At 53.8% G+C, this 13890-nt stretch overlaps 3 protein-coding genes across 3 annotated transcripts; 1 reads left to right on the forward strand and 2 right to left on the reverse strand.

The window, feature by feature from the left end:
* Positions 1-4061: 4061 nt before the first annotated feature.
* CSUI_000513 (uncharacterized protein) lies at positions 4062-4412 on the reverse strand (the record flags this gene model as incomplete). The annotated part of the gene is made up of 1 exon (XM_068060747.1): positions 4062-4412. A coding segment is annotated over one exon (174 nt), but the record flags the coding sequence as incomplete, so codon positions are not given.
* A 130-nt stretch (positions 4413-4542) lies between these two features.
* On the forward strand, positions 4543-8984 carry CSUI_000514 (orotidine 5 -phosphate). The gene is made up of 5 exons (XM_068060748.1): positions 4543-5330; positions 6276-6498; positions 7027-7227; positions 8444-8505; positions 8860-8984. The coding sequence occupies exons 2-5, from the start codon at positions 6303-6305 to the stop codon at positions 8938-8940; spliced, it is 540 nt and encodes a 179-aa protein (XP_067927277.1). The 5' UTR covers positions 4543-5330; positions 6276-6302; the 3' UTR covers positions 8941-8984.
* A 1352-nt stretch (positions 8985-10336) lies between these two features.
* Positions 10337-13870, reverse strand: CSUI_000515 (uncharacterized protein). Its single transcript, XM_068060749.1, has 3 exons — positions 13286-13870; positions 11313-12510; positions 10337-10871 (listed from the first exon to the last, which is right to left on the reverse strand). Exons 2-3 carry the CDS (start codon positions 11869-11871, stop codon positions 10750-10752), a joined length of 681 nt encoding a protein of 226 aa, XP_067927278.1. The 5' UTR covers positions 11872-12510; positions 13286-13870; the 3' UTR covers positions 10337-10749.
* Positions 13871-13890: the final 20 nt, after the last annotated feature.

The following is a 13890-nucleotide window of genomic DNA, read 5'->3' on the forward strand; positions in this document are numbered from 1 at the left end:
TCTAAGCGCAAGAGAACACTCGTATTCGTCAGCTGTCTCCTGCTGAGGGACAGGGATGCCCGCCCACAAGACGCCCCGCGCTCGAGGTCCACAAACGCGTCTGCAGTGTCACCGGCTGACAGTAACTCGCTTGGTCGACTGGAGACCAGAGGGGAGCACGCGTGTTCAGCCACAAAAGTCACTCCACTCTCCACTCCGTGGCGCTCTCTCCGAATGAAATACCAGCTTCATCAAGAGTGGGTGGGAGTCGACGGTCAGATACGCGCCAGGTGGGGGAGAGCATGGAAAGCTATTTCCAGGCGAACTCTGCTGCTTCTACGCAATCGCGAGGACAGCGCCAGGGACTCCAGAGCAGGGGGAGGCACACATCAGATTTCAAACCTGAAGCCAACGCCGGCTGAGAGCAGTCCGGCTGCGCAGCAACAGACCGGGGGGGACCAACAATGTTTGGACAAAAAAGTCACTGCGCCCTCCAGGTCTTGGCGCTCTCTACGAATGAAATACCAGCTTCATCAAGAGTGGGTGGGAGTTGACGGCCAGATACGCGCCAGGTGGGGGAAAGCGTGGAAAGCTATTTCTACGCGAACTCTGCTCCTCCTGCGCAGTTCCGAGGACAAGGCCGGGCACGGTTGCCTCAAAGGTGGGAAAGTACACATCACATCTGTGAACGGACCCCAGCGAAGGCGGGTATCCATTCAGACAAGAAAAAGCGGGAGAGGCTACGGCGCGCAAGCACCGGTCCGAGTACGAGAATGCTTAGAACAGTTTGAGCTAGTCCCTTCCAGTCTACCATTCGTTGTCCTCTGCGGCAGGTGGATTTACAGAAGGCGGCCGGAAAGCCACGACTGACAGTCCTGCCGAACCGGCACACGAGATCGGTGTCGTTGAAGTAAGCACTTCGCTCCGGAACACCGCGTTGAGTGCCGGCTCAGCTAAGCTGACGGCGCTGACGGGAATATAGTCCCCAAGCGGACCGTCGTCGGGGGGGCGGTCACGCAGGGAGGGAGCTTCTGTAATTAATAGCGGGATACGGGTGATCGAGTTAGTCAGCAGTCAGGTGAACTGCACAGCGATGCCTCTTCCCAGACTTCGTACCTCCCGGTGTGGCGCAACTTTTACTTTCTAGGAGGACGGTTTCCCTACACACTCGTCTCGCACATGCATGCCTACCAAGGTGCGGCTGCCAGCCGCTGCTTTGCGAGGTCAAGTGGAATGCCCTTGAAGGAATTGGTAACCCGACTGAGCCTCCCGTACTCTTGCTTCCCAATGCCACGCCCCTAGATGCAATGTCTAGTTTTGAGCTGCGCAAGCAAACGCGCCACCTTCGCCTGGTACCTCCTTGTTGTCGCAAAAATGTGTGCAGGCACGTTGTTTCCCAAGCACTCTGGCCTATTCACTGGGCGGACGTCTTTTTGAGAAGAACAAGCAACGTTCTGAAACTGGCATTTGTGCCGACTGGTGCGACATAAGCTCCCGGGTCTCGACGCTCCGGCTCTTGGAAACGATCGGAGCGAACAGCCATGATGGGTTCAACGCCCTTGCAAGTCTTCCGCCCAGAAGACTGACAGCATTGTTCTATGACGCTTTTCAGCCGGCTTCCCCTTCGCCAGTCAGTGCGACTGGCTCCTTCGAGGACAATTTGGGGGCAGAGAAAGATATTGTAGCTCCTCAGGGCCTACGAAGGCTACACTTGGAGGCTTGCCTTCACTTGTTGCTGCTTCTATGTGAAGATAAGAAGACGCAGTTGTCCCTATCGCAGCTGGGGCTCTTGCTCAGTGCTGGCGACCTTCTTAGCGTTTTGCTGGAGAAAAGGTTTGCCCTTCACCCAGGCCGAGAAACAGATGCAGACAGCGCGGTGACTGCTCCTACTTCAGCCGCTGGTCGCTGGCACTGGCTTCGGCGTACTGCGGTCCCCAACAGCATCGAAGCTGGAAGGCAGCACCTTCTCTTGCAGGCCCTGAGAGGAACTGAGGTGTCGAGATCTCACAAAGTGAGTCCTCGGAACCTATGGGCTGCGGGAGTGGTTTGCTGCGTCAAACGAAAGTCACTTCTCCCAAAGAAGCCACTTGTAGTCACGTGTGACACGCTAGCCCTCACAGCGGGCGGAGTGACGCCCAACAAACTTGGAGTCCTCTTGGTCCCGGGCATCCCGAGACCGCAGGTCGGGGACGCGTCACTTGGCCCCGGTCGTCCCCCGTGGGAAAAATGGCTGTCTAAAGTTGAGAAGAGCAAGCAGCACGAACGCCACGGCTCTCACAGTCTCCCTCCAATCTTGATTGTGGCTCTGATGCAGGCATTTCTAGCGAATGCCCTCTTCGGGTCGTCGGAAGCGCCCGCCGGCCGCCAAGCTGCGCTGAGCGAATACGACTCCTGCCGGGGACTGGTCCTGGCGCTAACGGCTTCTCTGTCTCTCACAGTGCACGGCAAGCAGCAGTGCGCGGAAAAGTATCTACCCGTGATCACGGCCGCGTGCTTCCTGGAGACGGATCCCTTCAACCTTGCCAGTGTGAGGTGTTAACGGCTGGGGCCTGCTCTCTTACACAGAACAAGCTGGAAGAGACACGTCACGGCCTTCTGTCTACTGTCACGTGCCCTAGACCAGCAGCTCTCTGGTCGGAACCTCCGGCCTCCTGCCGCGAACACTGCGAACAGGCGCCAGCCCGGACCCCGCCCGCTTACCCGCCTAGTTGTTCCATACAGCTATCACGCTGTTTACTGGCACCTGAGCTTGGTCATGCTATGCAGTCAGTCTGCGCAGCATGACCCAGTGCTGGCGGTGCTAAAAGTAGTCTGTGAAGTCACATGGACATGCCGCTTTGGCTGGCGAAAGCATTGAAAATGACGCCTTGCAGTACCCGCCTAGCTGCGGGCCCATGCCTGCCTGTTTGACGGTACAGTTGTCTGCAAATTTGGCTGGCTGTTCCCAGGCCTTGCAAGTTGTTGCCAACGTCTCGGAACACCCTGAAGCGCGCGCTGCTCTGAACACTGACCTACTTCCCCATTTGCTGGCGATGGAGAAGAGGCTGGAGATTGTTGCATCTCTGGCCAAGTCAGAGGACCCGAGTACGGCGGCGCACTTCACCCGTGCCCAGCGAGGGTGCCACAGGGCTATAGAAAGGCTTCGCTGGGCTCCCTGAAGCGTTTGGCATCTAGAAAGGTGACGCAGCACGCCTAGCTCCGCCTATGATCGCAGTATCAACGTCCCGACCTTGGCGGTAGAGTTAGAGACTGGGGTAACTGATGGTGGATTCCCTCGAAAATCAGTTCGGTGAAGATCGCATTTTCTTGTCATTCCGAAGGAACCTGCAAACCGAACACGAGACAGCAGGTTCCCTGTTCTTCCATTCGCGCTCCCAGACGGACTACCTGGCTCGATCGCTCTGCACAGTCCTGCAAACTCATCCTAACTGTTGGTATGGAGACTGTCTATCTCATTACAAGCAGAGAAGCCCACCGGAACCGGCGGTGACGAAGGTGCGCCCTTCTGGATTTGGTGTCTCCTGTCCCCGAGAGTCGAAGTTCTCTCACATGAGGCCAGTTCCTGGCATACTTTTGAGAGAGTCTGAACGCCGTTATCGAGGGGAAGGGGTGCGCTCCGGAAATGTGGCAAGCGCAGCACGAACCGAAACTCAGTTTTTCACGGGTTGACCGCATCCCCTCCGCGCAGTGCGCAGAAGCTGGAACCTGCACCGTACACTTTCGGGACCGGAGGCTTACCACGACTAGCGTCCGCCAGAACAACGACATAGGCTAGCCGGACGCAGTTTCACCTCGAAGAAGTCCAGTGCCATGTTCACCGGGGGGGGAGCTCATGAGTGGGGTGTCTGTAGTTCCGTGTTGGTGCCATTCCGGCACTCGGTAGAAGCCAGAGTACGCATCAGAGCAAAGGCAGAACCTCTGCAGCTAACCGTCACGGGGCGTGTCCACGTGGAGACTACTCTTGCGGCAACATCGTTCTGCGACTTAGTTTTGTGGTTGTCTCGCCACGTGTTAGCACTCTCTGTGCGAGAAGCAGGCAGTCAGCAGGTTCTCGTCCGCTTATGGTTGAAGTTGAAACCCACGATGTACTTGTTTCGTACAGATGTTTTCAAACACAGGCACTAGAGAAACGCACCGAACCTCTCTTGTCAGCAGTCCGCGCACAGCACAGCGCGCAAAGGGGAAAAGGATGCTCACATAACATCTACTAGACTGGAATCGCCGGCCTCTCCGGACCCAAAGGGCACGAGGCATGGTTTCAACTGGCCGTAGGAGCGCCACAGGCACTGCATTGGGACCTTCCGGAGCGGCTGGTCCAGGATAGCAGAAGCTGCGGCAGGTACCAACCTAGGAGTCGGTGTAGTTGGGTAGTAGACCCTGTCGGTAAGGCTGGTGTACCCGTATAGTCAGACGACGGACGGCATTGTCCCGATTGCCTTCCTGCAGAGACCTGCGTGGACCCGGACTCCCTTCACAGATGGATGGGGCAGACCCTCGTAGAGCGTAGCATGCAGTGGGCATGCACGGAAGAAGCGGACGCAGCCGACCGCCACAGTTGTTTCTTGCCTACTTCTTAGCCTCAAAAGTCTGAGACAGAAGTGTTGTTGCCCAGGCTGACTTCGGCTGAAATTAGGGCAGCGCGTCAGCGCTAAGACTCGGTCCTCGTAGTAGGGCATTCGGCGTCGCGATGTCACATAGCTCGCCTGGAGGTCGTTGACTCAGCGCAACCAGCGAACTTCACCACACAACTACAATGGCAACTGAAAACAATGTTTTTACAGCGGCCGATAAAGGCTTCTTTGAGAAACTAAACTCCAGAATTGACGCTGTGGACTCTTTGTTGTGCGTTGGCTTGGACCCTCATTCTTCGGAGCTCGGAGGCGACGTGTCCGCAGAATCTGCGTTGATGTTCTGTGAGAAACTGATAAAAGAAACGCATCGCTATGCTTGTTGCTACAAGCCCAACAGTGCTTTCTTTGAGGCGTTTGGGTCGAAGGGAGTCGATGTAAGCTCTCATGTGGCGCTTGGGGCATCTCCCACAGAGACCGCTCACCCCTGGCCGCCGAAGAAGCTCCTAGAGACACTATACGTTGCACTTTTGAGTCGCCACTTTGCAAGCTCGTGACATCCTCCGTGTGCCCTCTAGCGCAAGGCGACAGACAGCTGTCCCCAGGTGTCTTTCCAGTTCTTCGAAGGAGTTCCAGACGTCTTTTTTGTGGGCTGATCGTCAGGCACTGGAGCGGGTGTGCGCCGTGATTCCTAGAGAAATTCCCATTCTTTTGGATGCCAAGCGGGGGGACATTGGGTCAACGGCTCAGGCATATGCCGCTGCTGCATTCGACGGTTTGAAGGTATCCCGCCCGTTCGCTACGTGTCACAATGCTTTCCCACAGCACGTTGCAAGCGCAAAGCCTCCGTCTTTTTACTGACTGCTCGTCCGTGTTGTGACTGTCAGAATGGAAACTGCGGGGACGACGTTAATTGATTGTCTTTGGGTTCACAGGGGGGACTCCTAGAATTCGTTCACCCAGGTCGCCTGAGTTCTTAGACGACGTCACACTAGCGTATGTGAGGCTACTATGGCAACGTCTTTATACGTGTGTACATTGGAATTGTACAAGTCTCCCCACCAGCACTGAGACGGTCTCGGCTTCGGCTCGCTGTCCGTAGGATCGTGTCTCCAAGTGGTTCCGGGTCGCTTTTCTGAAAAAGTCTAACAGCAGCGACTCAATAGATACTTCCTCATTGCTCCCCTGTCGGCTGCGGTTCCCTTACCGGAGTCCTGTGCAACAGGGAGAGAAGTTTCGTGTGGCTCACACAAAGCAGCTCGCACCTCATACTCCAAGGCGGAATATGCGGGGCAGGGGGAAAGGTAAACGGGAGCAAAGCATTGTGTGTTGCCAAGGCCAAGGCTGCCTTACATAGGCAGCAGCCGGTCTGAAAGCCCCGTGAAAACCTCCGTAGCTCAGCAACGGAAGGGCCGTCCCCTGGATTGAAGGGATGTTTCAGCGCCACCCTCTCACGAATCTATTCTGCCTTGTGTATAGAAGAACAACGTCTCTGATTCTGTGCCGGCTTTCGTCTGTTTGAGCGTGAACACCGCGTATCAGTAGCCTTTCCATATTCGGGGATAGCGGTTCTCACCGTCGACACTTTCTCAAGTTCCGTGTCTTCCCAGATAATAGGGAATGCACCGCATGTGTAGGGGAACGGATGAAAGAAGAGGAAACTTCTGCATGTATTGGAAGTTAACCAGTGTCTTCACTCTCACGCTGTGTTTCTTTCTGTTACAACAGGCAGATGCAGTTACTGTAAACGCTTACATGGGAAGAGATGCGATTCAGCCATTCTTGTCCTATCGGAACAAAGGCACTTTTGTGTTGGTGAAAACGTCCAACAAGTCTTCAAATGAACTGCAGGCTCTCCCGGTTCTTCCAGATGCCACGGGGTCAGCAGACTCCATGAGTACGGTGCCGCTGTACGTACAGGTGGCAGCGCTATGTAACAATGTAGCCCGAGGTGAGGAAATGCATCCCTCATCGTCCTACCGGGGGGACTTTACGAGTCTAGCCAAAGTGCACTACTCACCACAACAGACAGTTTCAAATGTACTCTCCAGTTCGTGCGCTCTTGGCAGTCTTTCTCTGTCGTGGCCTGATGTGTACCTCTTCTTGAAACAACAGAGTTGGCGGAACGGGCTTGTATCTTACATGCACGTGCCTTCTGAAAGATCACCAGGAACTCCAGTACATCCACAGGAAAGTCGCAGACTGGGGACATGACACCAAACCTAGATAATTTCTGCTGTTCTGTTAGCAACTCCGAGCAGATCATGCTGTCCGGCTTGTCGCCCAATATGTGCAGTTTCCCTGCTTCTGTCGACAATCGAGCCTTTTTCTCGGAAACGTTTCTATGCGTCAGTCCCCTGGCTGCTTTCACTTTTGCATTGTTGTTGCTGTATCCCACCCCTGACATGAGAGATGCATAGCGCTGAACTCGAGCTCGGATGGAGCGCTTTGTTTTCCTTCTGTATTTCTCTGCTCCTAGAGTTTGTACAGGAAGATACTTCTTCTCCTCTGACCTCGGGAACTCTACGTCACAATGCTGCTGGGGGCGGAGTGGGACTAGTAGTAGGGGCGACGGATACTGAGGCCCTTCGGCAGGTTCGGAAAGCCTGTCCTGACCTCTGGATATTAGCACCTGGTGTTGGTGCGCAGGGTGGTGATCTCTCAGCAGCTCTCCAAGCAGGTAGGAAAACTGAGAAGACAGCGGCAACAACTGTTGGCACTCTTGCTAGCATAGTCATTATACCGACCTGTCTGTTCAATCTTGGTTTCCGAGGGAGCGAGAGGAGGACGCTAACTCGGATTCGTCCACGCATGCAGGTAGCTGCATACGTCGTTTTCTGGGCGCATGCTGCTAGCGTGCAGGGGGGGCACGAATTAGAGATTGGGAACTGCCGTTGTGTGACTTGCGGATTCATTGGTCGCTTTGGTCGTTCTCAAGTGTCTTGTCTCAAGGGAAGGGTATTTGATTTCTATTTTGACTCTAGTTGTGCGCACTGGTCTGTAGGCGATACCAAGCACTACACATGAACATTATCATAGCAGGAGCCTCAAACAGTCTTGACTGTACAGCCAGTGAACTCGTTAGCAACGTTTGTGCTACATATGAGAGACCCTGACTATGTACGCTATCAGAACGGTGTTCGGTAAAACTGTGTCGAGATGTACTAGCTCCTCAGAGTCGTTGGCGGCTCTGGGGCTCACACCTAGGATTAGGTATACCACGGCATTTCAGAGTTCGATGCAGTAATGTTGTAGACCCCTGAAGCGAATGGGACGTGCACGAGACCTTGTAATGGTCTTCCAGTGTTTGTGAGGGCGGACGCTCTTGCAAATATCCTGACGTTGCTGCTCTGGTGTCCTCTTCCCTTCGCGTTCTTTATCCTTCACCGACTATAAGTCAGCTCTGCTATACCTCACCTGCTTAGTACATTCAGGGCACACTCTGACATCCAGTGCACAACGGAGGCACTCGTACTAGGGTAGCTGAGGAATTTTTTTTCAGAATGGGGACCTACGGTATGTACACTCCACGAAAGTCAGTGATACGTTTGCGTCACTGTAGACAGCATCGGGCGGAGTGAAGATGCGTCAGTCTTTCGCCGGGGCAGTCTCATAGGGACTAAGCCTGGGTGGCTTCCTGCCCGATAAAATGCCCTTGTTTACTGGCGCGTCTTACGAGAGTGGTCTCGAGTAGACCCGTTTGTATCTTGCAGGCCAGGCGCTCGTTTGGTCTTTTAATGACTCGCCTTGATACAGCCCCTGGTATCTAGCTTCGTCCTATCTCTGAAACTGAATTCTGTACAGTTCCATATCTACTTACACACCCACACTGGACTCAGGTTTTTTCGCCTCATAGCTAATAATCATCTTGCTGCTTTGTCGCGGACTGCATGCAGGCCTGTGCAAAGACGGCAAGGGCATGATCATCCCCATTTCCCGAGGTATTTCACGGGCGCAGGTGAGAAGCCTAGACACTTTTTTTTCCGCAGCGGCCGATGACTCGGATGCTAAGAGAAACGAGGCAGGGTTAGGAGGTGCAGCAGAATGTGGACGCGTGTATCCTTCGGGGAAACATCCTCACCTACATTGAAGTTCACGAATTGCTCATCGGTATAGAATATGTTCTGAGCCAGCCTCGGAGTGAATGTACGGCTAGATGTAAGACATCGGTCCGGTCGTATGCCTACGTACCTCTCGCCTTGGTATTTGTTAACTCGAGTGTCCTTGGTTGGGTACGCCCGCACACTCTAGTCTCCGCTGCTTACCTTGGTTGGACTGGATAGCCGCGGGTGCTGCGGCTGCCTGTTCTCAGGACATGGGTGCGCAGGCGAACTCATATCGCGAGCAGATTAACGCAGTGCGTCGTCAAGTTGTAGAAGGAATGGAAGTCTAGAACTGAGATTGCTCATCTTGAAGCTACTCAACCACTGACCTTAGTTTTGGGCACCGGCAGTAAGAAAAGATGTCGTGGGGTTGCAGCATGCAGCAGTCGGCATCGAAGAGCCAAAAAATATCAGCATTCCCCGTGTATTATAGTCTGCATTCAGCTGTGTTGGACGAAGGCACATCCAAAGAAGGCAGGTCCGATGTGTCAGGGGAGTTCTAGAAGAATGTATCGCCGCGAGCATTTTTTCTTTCTGGGTGAAGGATGGTATTGTCCATGCTTCGAAAAAGGGTTCACCCACACGGCTACAGCAGTCGCTCACTGCTTCAGTAACTCCTTAATACAGAAGAGATAGCGGCTTCTCGGAGCGCCAAGGCGGGCTTGGTCTAAAGCCGTCGTTGTTTCTCTCTCCTGTCCAAGGGCGTTGCGAAGCGGTCATAGTGATGCGGCCCCATGGCAACAGCTTCAGTGTAGTGATGGGCGCTACATACTAAAAGACGGCACGGCGCACGTGCTGCACTTTCGGCCCCTTGTTTGGCTCGCGCTTCGCAACTTGTTGGTGGGAAGAGACTCGGTGTCGTTTCTTGGACGCAGTGAGTTTCTAAGAAGTTTGGTGAACCTGACAAAAGGGTTTTGTTTGAAGAGTCAGTGTTAGTTTTCATTTCTTCAGTACGGCAAAAAACTCACAGGTGGAACCCGGTGTAGGCCCAGTTGTCGGGGCCGACGCTTTCCATTCGAGCGGTGCCGCTTTTTGTCGGAGTTGTTGTTTTCTTATTTCTGTTTGAAGAAGTCAAGCAAGCGAACCAAATGGCTCTGCGGCTCCTGTGGTACTAGAACTCACCCCACTCTTGGAGTTTACTGCTTTTCAAGAGCGTGGTGTGCTCTTGAGAAGCCAAGTGGCAACTGAATCTCCCTAGAACGTGTGTGTAGCTGGGCGCGCTCCCGATCGCCCTCTCTTTCATTTGCTAGCAGCCTTCAGTTAGTGCTCGCACATATCAGTCTATCTGATCCTCTTTCAAGGGCGCCTAAGTCCGGAGGCAGAACTTGCCCAATATTGCAGTCAGATCCGAAACAGCACTACCCATCTCGTATTCAGTTAAGGGTTGCACAGTTGGAAGAACAAGGAGCAGAATCCCCCTGCTGAAGAAAACCACTCCGGAGTTCACATGCATTCGAAGACTTGGAAGAGTGCTGCTGCTTGTATCGGTGTCCGTATAGTGTGCGGCGAAGCAAAGTGCCGCCAGCCTTGTGGACTGGCCTATCATTCTCTCAAGATACACAATCTGCTAGCCAGTGTTAATGTCCGAGATGCAGGGAAGTAAGGCGGGCACCAACACCGTACGATTCTGTGGCGGTCGCTCGATTCGGAAACCAGCGTTACGTGCGCCTGACGCGCTCACGCAAGACAGGTCCTGTTCCCGAAAAAACACCGCACATGACAGAAGATGACCATTTGCAACAGACTACTATACGACAGCGTCCGAGGCGCATGCCACCAGTATTCACTCAATGGTCCAGCTATGCCTTCGACCGTAAGCGCAAAAAGAAAAAAAGCACCGACTGCGTTGCAGTCTACGAACACGCCTATCACAGAAAACTATTCGGGCATTTCTACTAGCATGTACAACAGAAAACGTCAGTACGACCTTTGCTTTGCAGAGGCGCGGTGCAACAGTCCTACTGAAGGTTTCTCTGCTCCAGGGCCTCCCGGAACACCGTATCCTTCACTACCGCGTCTGCCTCATCTGCCTTGACTCAGAACCGTACATGGTCGGTTGCGGACATTCTGGGTCAAGGTCTGTGGAATGGACCGCCATCCTATCTGCCTTCTTTGCGTCCGAAGGTGCCATACGCCGCCGCCCCGGCCTCCGACTTTAGCTTCTCTGCTTCTGTCTGTCTTTGCATTTCTAGTGTCTTGGCGAGCTGCCAAGCTTTGTGACCTGCACGCACGCACCACGTCGAAGGCAATTCCCCGTTGCCTTCTCGGCAAGATATGCTCATAGCCAGAAAGTCATCTCAGCTTAGACCCGTGGTGTATGCGAAAGAAAATCCTGAACTAAATGCATGTGTGCGAAGTTTGCTGAGCTAGCCGGGCCCCCGCATCGGGAGGAGCCCCGGACTTGGTGTTGTTCCTGAGGTCTTCTTGCGATTTTGTTGTCTCGATGAAGCGAGGCTCGCTGGTATCACTCTACAGTCAACAGATGAGAGGAGAACCAAACGTTCTCTCACGAGGGAAGTGCTACTACTGAAGTCCGCGTCAAACGCTTTGCAGTCTACATACTGCTCCAGGTCCAGTGCAGAGTGTAAACTAGAAGGAAGAGGCAGGACTCAGCTGAAACCAGGTTCCAAAACGGCGGCGAAAGCGGACTCCTTGAACTTACTGGTGGTGTAGCAGAAGGTGATGGAAAGCAAATCAACCAGCATCAGTCCCAGAATCCATGAGTTGTACTCCCAAATTTCTTGAGGTGTGTAAGTGCCGTGCTTCTGCCAAACGCCGCTGCGCCTAGAGACGACGAGGACGTAGAGGAGCTCGAAGCACCATTCAAGAATCAGAAGGCAACAGAGGGCTATCAGCATAGAGGAGCAGTGTTTGATCAGACGCTCGTTCCGACCCCGCATTCCCCATATTCCAATTCCGAGAGCTAAGGCTAGTATAAATGTGTTTATCAGGGCAACCGCCAACAGCCACATAGACTCCCGGCCTCTACGGGAGAGAATTGAGGCCAGAATGACCAAAGTTAGTGTCAGCCCCTGGAGCAGGCCATTAATGATCCAGAGACTAATCAGCGTTCTGCGGAGTCTCTCGGCATCTTTCGCTTCGATATGCTCGTACTGGTATGCAGGGAGCGGACGATCAATGGTATCCCGAGTGGCAAGCCAGGCCTCTTGCTCACGAGGCGAGCCCTCCGACAATGGACCTTCCTCGAGAATGAAAGACATGCTGGCTTACACAGAAAAGCACCCGACACTCATCGGCACACGGGGAAACGCGCCAGGCCGAGGAAATTGCGTGGCAGTCTGCCGGACATTCCCTACGGGCAAGCCAGTCACTGAATCATTATCCTGGAAATCCGGTTCCGCATTGCCAGGCAAAACGGACCGAGGTTGCTCTTGAGCTAGTGAGTTGTCGGACCGCCGCTGAACGAGGGCAAGAGAGGGGAGTATGGTTATGGTCGTCTACGGGGTTCCTGTACGGCACCAAAGCCTACCGCTGATGTCATCCCCGAACGAGCTCAGTAAGGCAAGAATGGTCAAAATAAATTACTCGAGTCAGTCCCTAGAAACAAGAAGTGCAGGCGGCGCTCAAAACCCAGAGCTCGACAAGAGAGACAGGAGCGGCCGCTTGCTCTCGACTGGCAGTAACAGCGACACTGGAATTTGTTAGCCCTGGTGATCGAAGAGGGCAACGTACTTGACGTATAAAGGGTCGCAGTGAGACCCTCTGAGAAAAAGCTGGTGGTGGAATAAGCGACAAGAACAAGGTCAAGACACGCATCCACTGGCAGCACAGCCCGCTAGCCGCACGACCGTGAAAACCAACGCCTGGAGCACGGAAAAGTCAAGGCGGAGATGACCGCCCTGCAAAGAGCAATAAGAGAAAAAACACAGACCTAGTATAAATTCGTTGTTCTTTTAGGACCATCCACCCCTTGTGCGTAGGGCTACTCTCCTGTCGTCTACGCATGCAGCTGGACTAGCGAGCTGGTCTCGTCTTCGCTCGATGGCCCCTCGTTCGCCTACAGGGGCCCTTAACTCGACAGTTCACAGCTTCTCATCTGTGGTGTGCCTCACAGTAGAGCGGCCAGAGGATCTCTTTTTCGTCTTCGCTGACCTGCACCAGCCCACACCTTTCTGTAGGTAAGAGGAGAGAGTGGCCAGTACCCTTCGGTGGTTGGGGGTTTACTCCGGAGCCTTCGGCAGGTTTAACAATAGCTCTTCGCTTGCATGTGTACAGGCGGCGGACACTGTTGTTTCCTATCACATTCCCTTACAAAGGGTGTAGTGTTCACAGGCTGAGCGGACAGTCCCAGGAATTCCCATGGACAGGTTAACGTCTAGCACCATCAACTGTGTTATAATGGAATTCTTGCTTGTCCGGGAGTCACAGAATACGCTTATCGGCCTAGTTCTGACTAAGGCACTAAAACAAAGCGTCCTCTCCAACGCTGCCATCGGGTGTCACCCGCCGCTCATCTGTCTAGACTGGAGCTCTACGGACACTGCAACGACAGAGAGTGAAACCGTCCTTGTAAATTGCACCGCGCCTTGAAATGAGCGTCTGGGACTTTATTGCATGGCAGACCACTTTTGAACCGGAAAGGCGAGACAATCTGTCTTCCTGATCTCAACTCACGAAATCCTAGTTCGGGTCGCTCTTTCCGCGTAGCCCCACTAACGACCAAGTTCTCGTACAGCTCCGTGTCGACTGAGGTTGGAGCGTCCCTGTAGCTTGAAGTTCTAATTCGGATTGACTGCAAAAGGGTACAGACTATGGTCTTCGTTACAAAGCCGCAGGTCCCATCTACCTTCTCACTTATTTTCGGCCGGGAGAAGTGAGAGGAGCATGGAAAGGAATCGCGTCATGCAACCCTCCTAGGGCTATGTAGTCTTTTTGCACACTCTCGATTCTTGTTCACTACAGCGCCGCCATGACTGAACGGGTGGCCCTTCAATCACAGCGGAACTACCAACACAAACCACATACTCGTAGAGCGTTGCCGGTAAGAACGAGACCGTTGTTGACGGATGATACCGGCTTCCGCCGGAGACCTACCTTATCGAACGGTCCTCATGGCACAGTATCTTCAAAAGTGTTCCTTTATCTAGAAGACCTATCCGAACACGTCAGGCGACAACAGAGGAATGACGCCTCAGCGTCCATCACAGTGGCTGTCGTTATCAGGCAAAGACAAGAGTGCTGAAGTCCCTCACGTGTCCCACTCCCCCACCCACCCTTTC

This window comes from Cystoisospora suis (genome assembly GCF_002600585.1).
Source record: "Cystoisospora suis strain Wien I chromosome Unknown contig_190, whole genome shotgun sequence".
NCBI lineage: Eukaryota > Apicomplexa > Conoidasida > Eucoccidiorida > Sarcocystidae > Cystoisospora > Cystoisospora suis.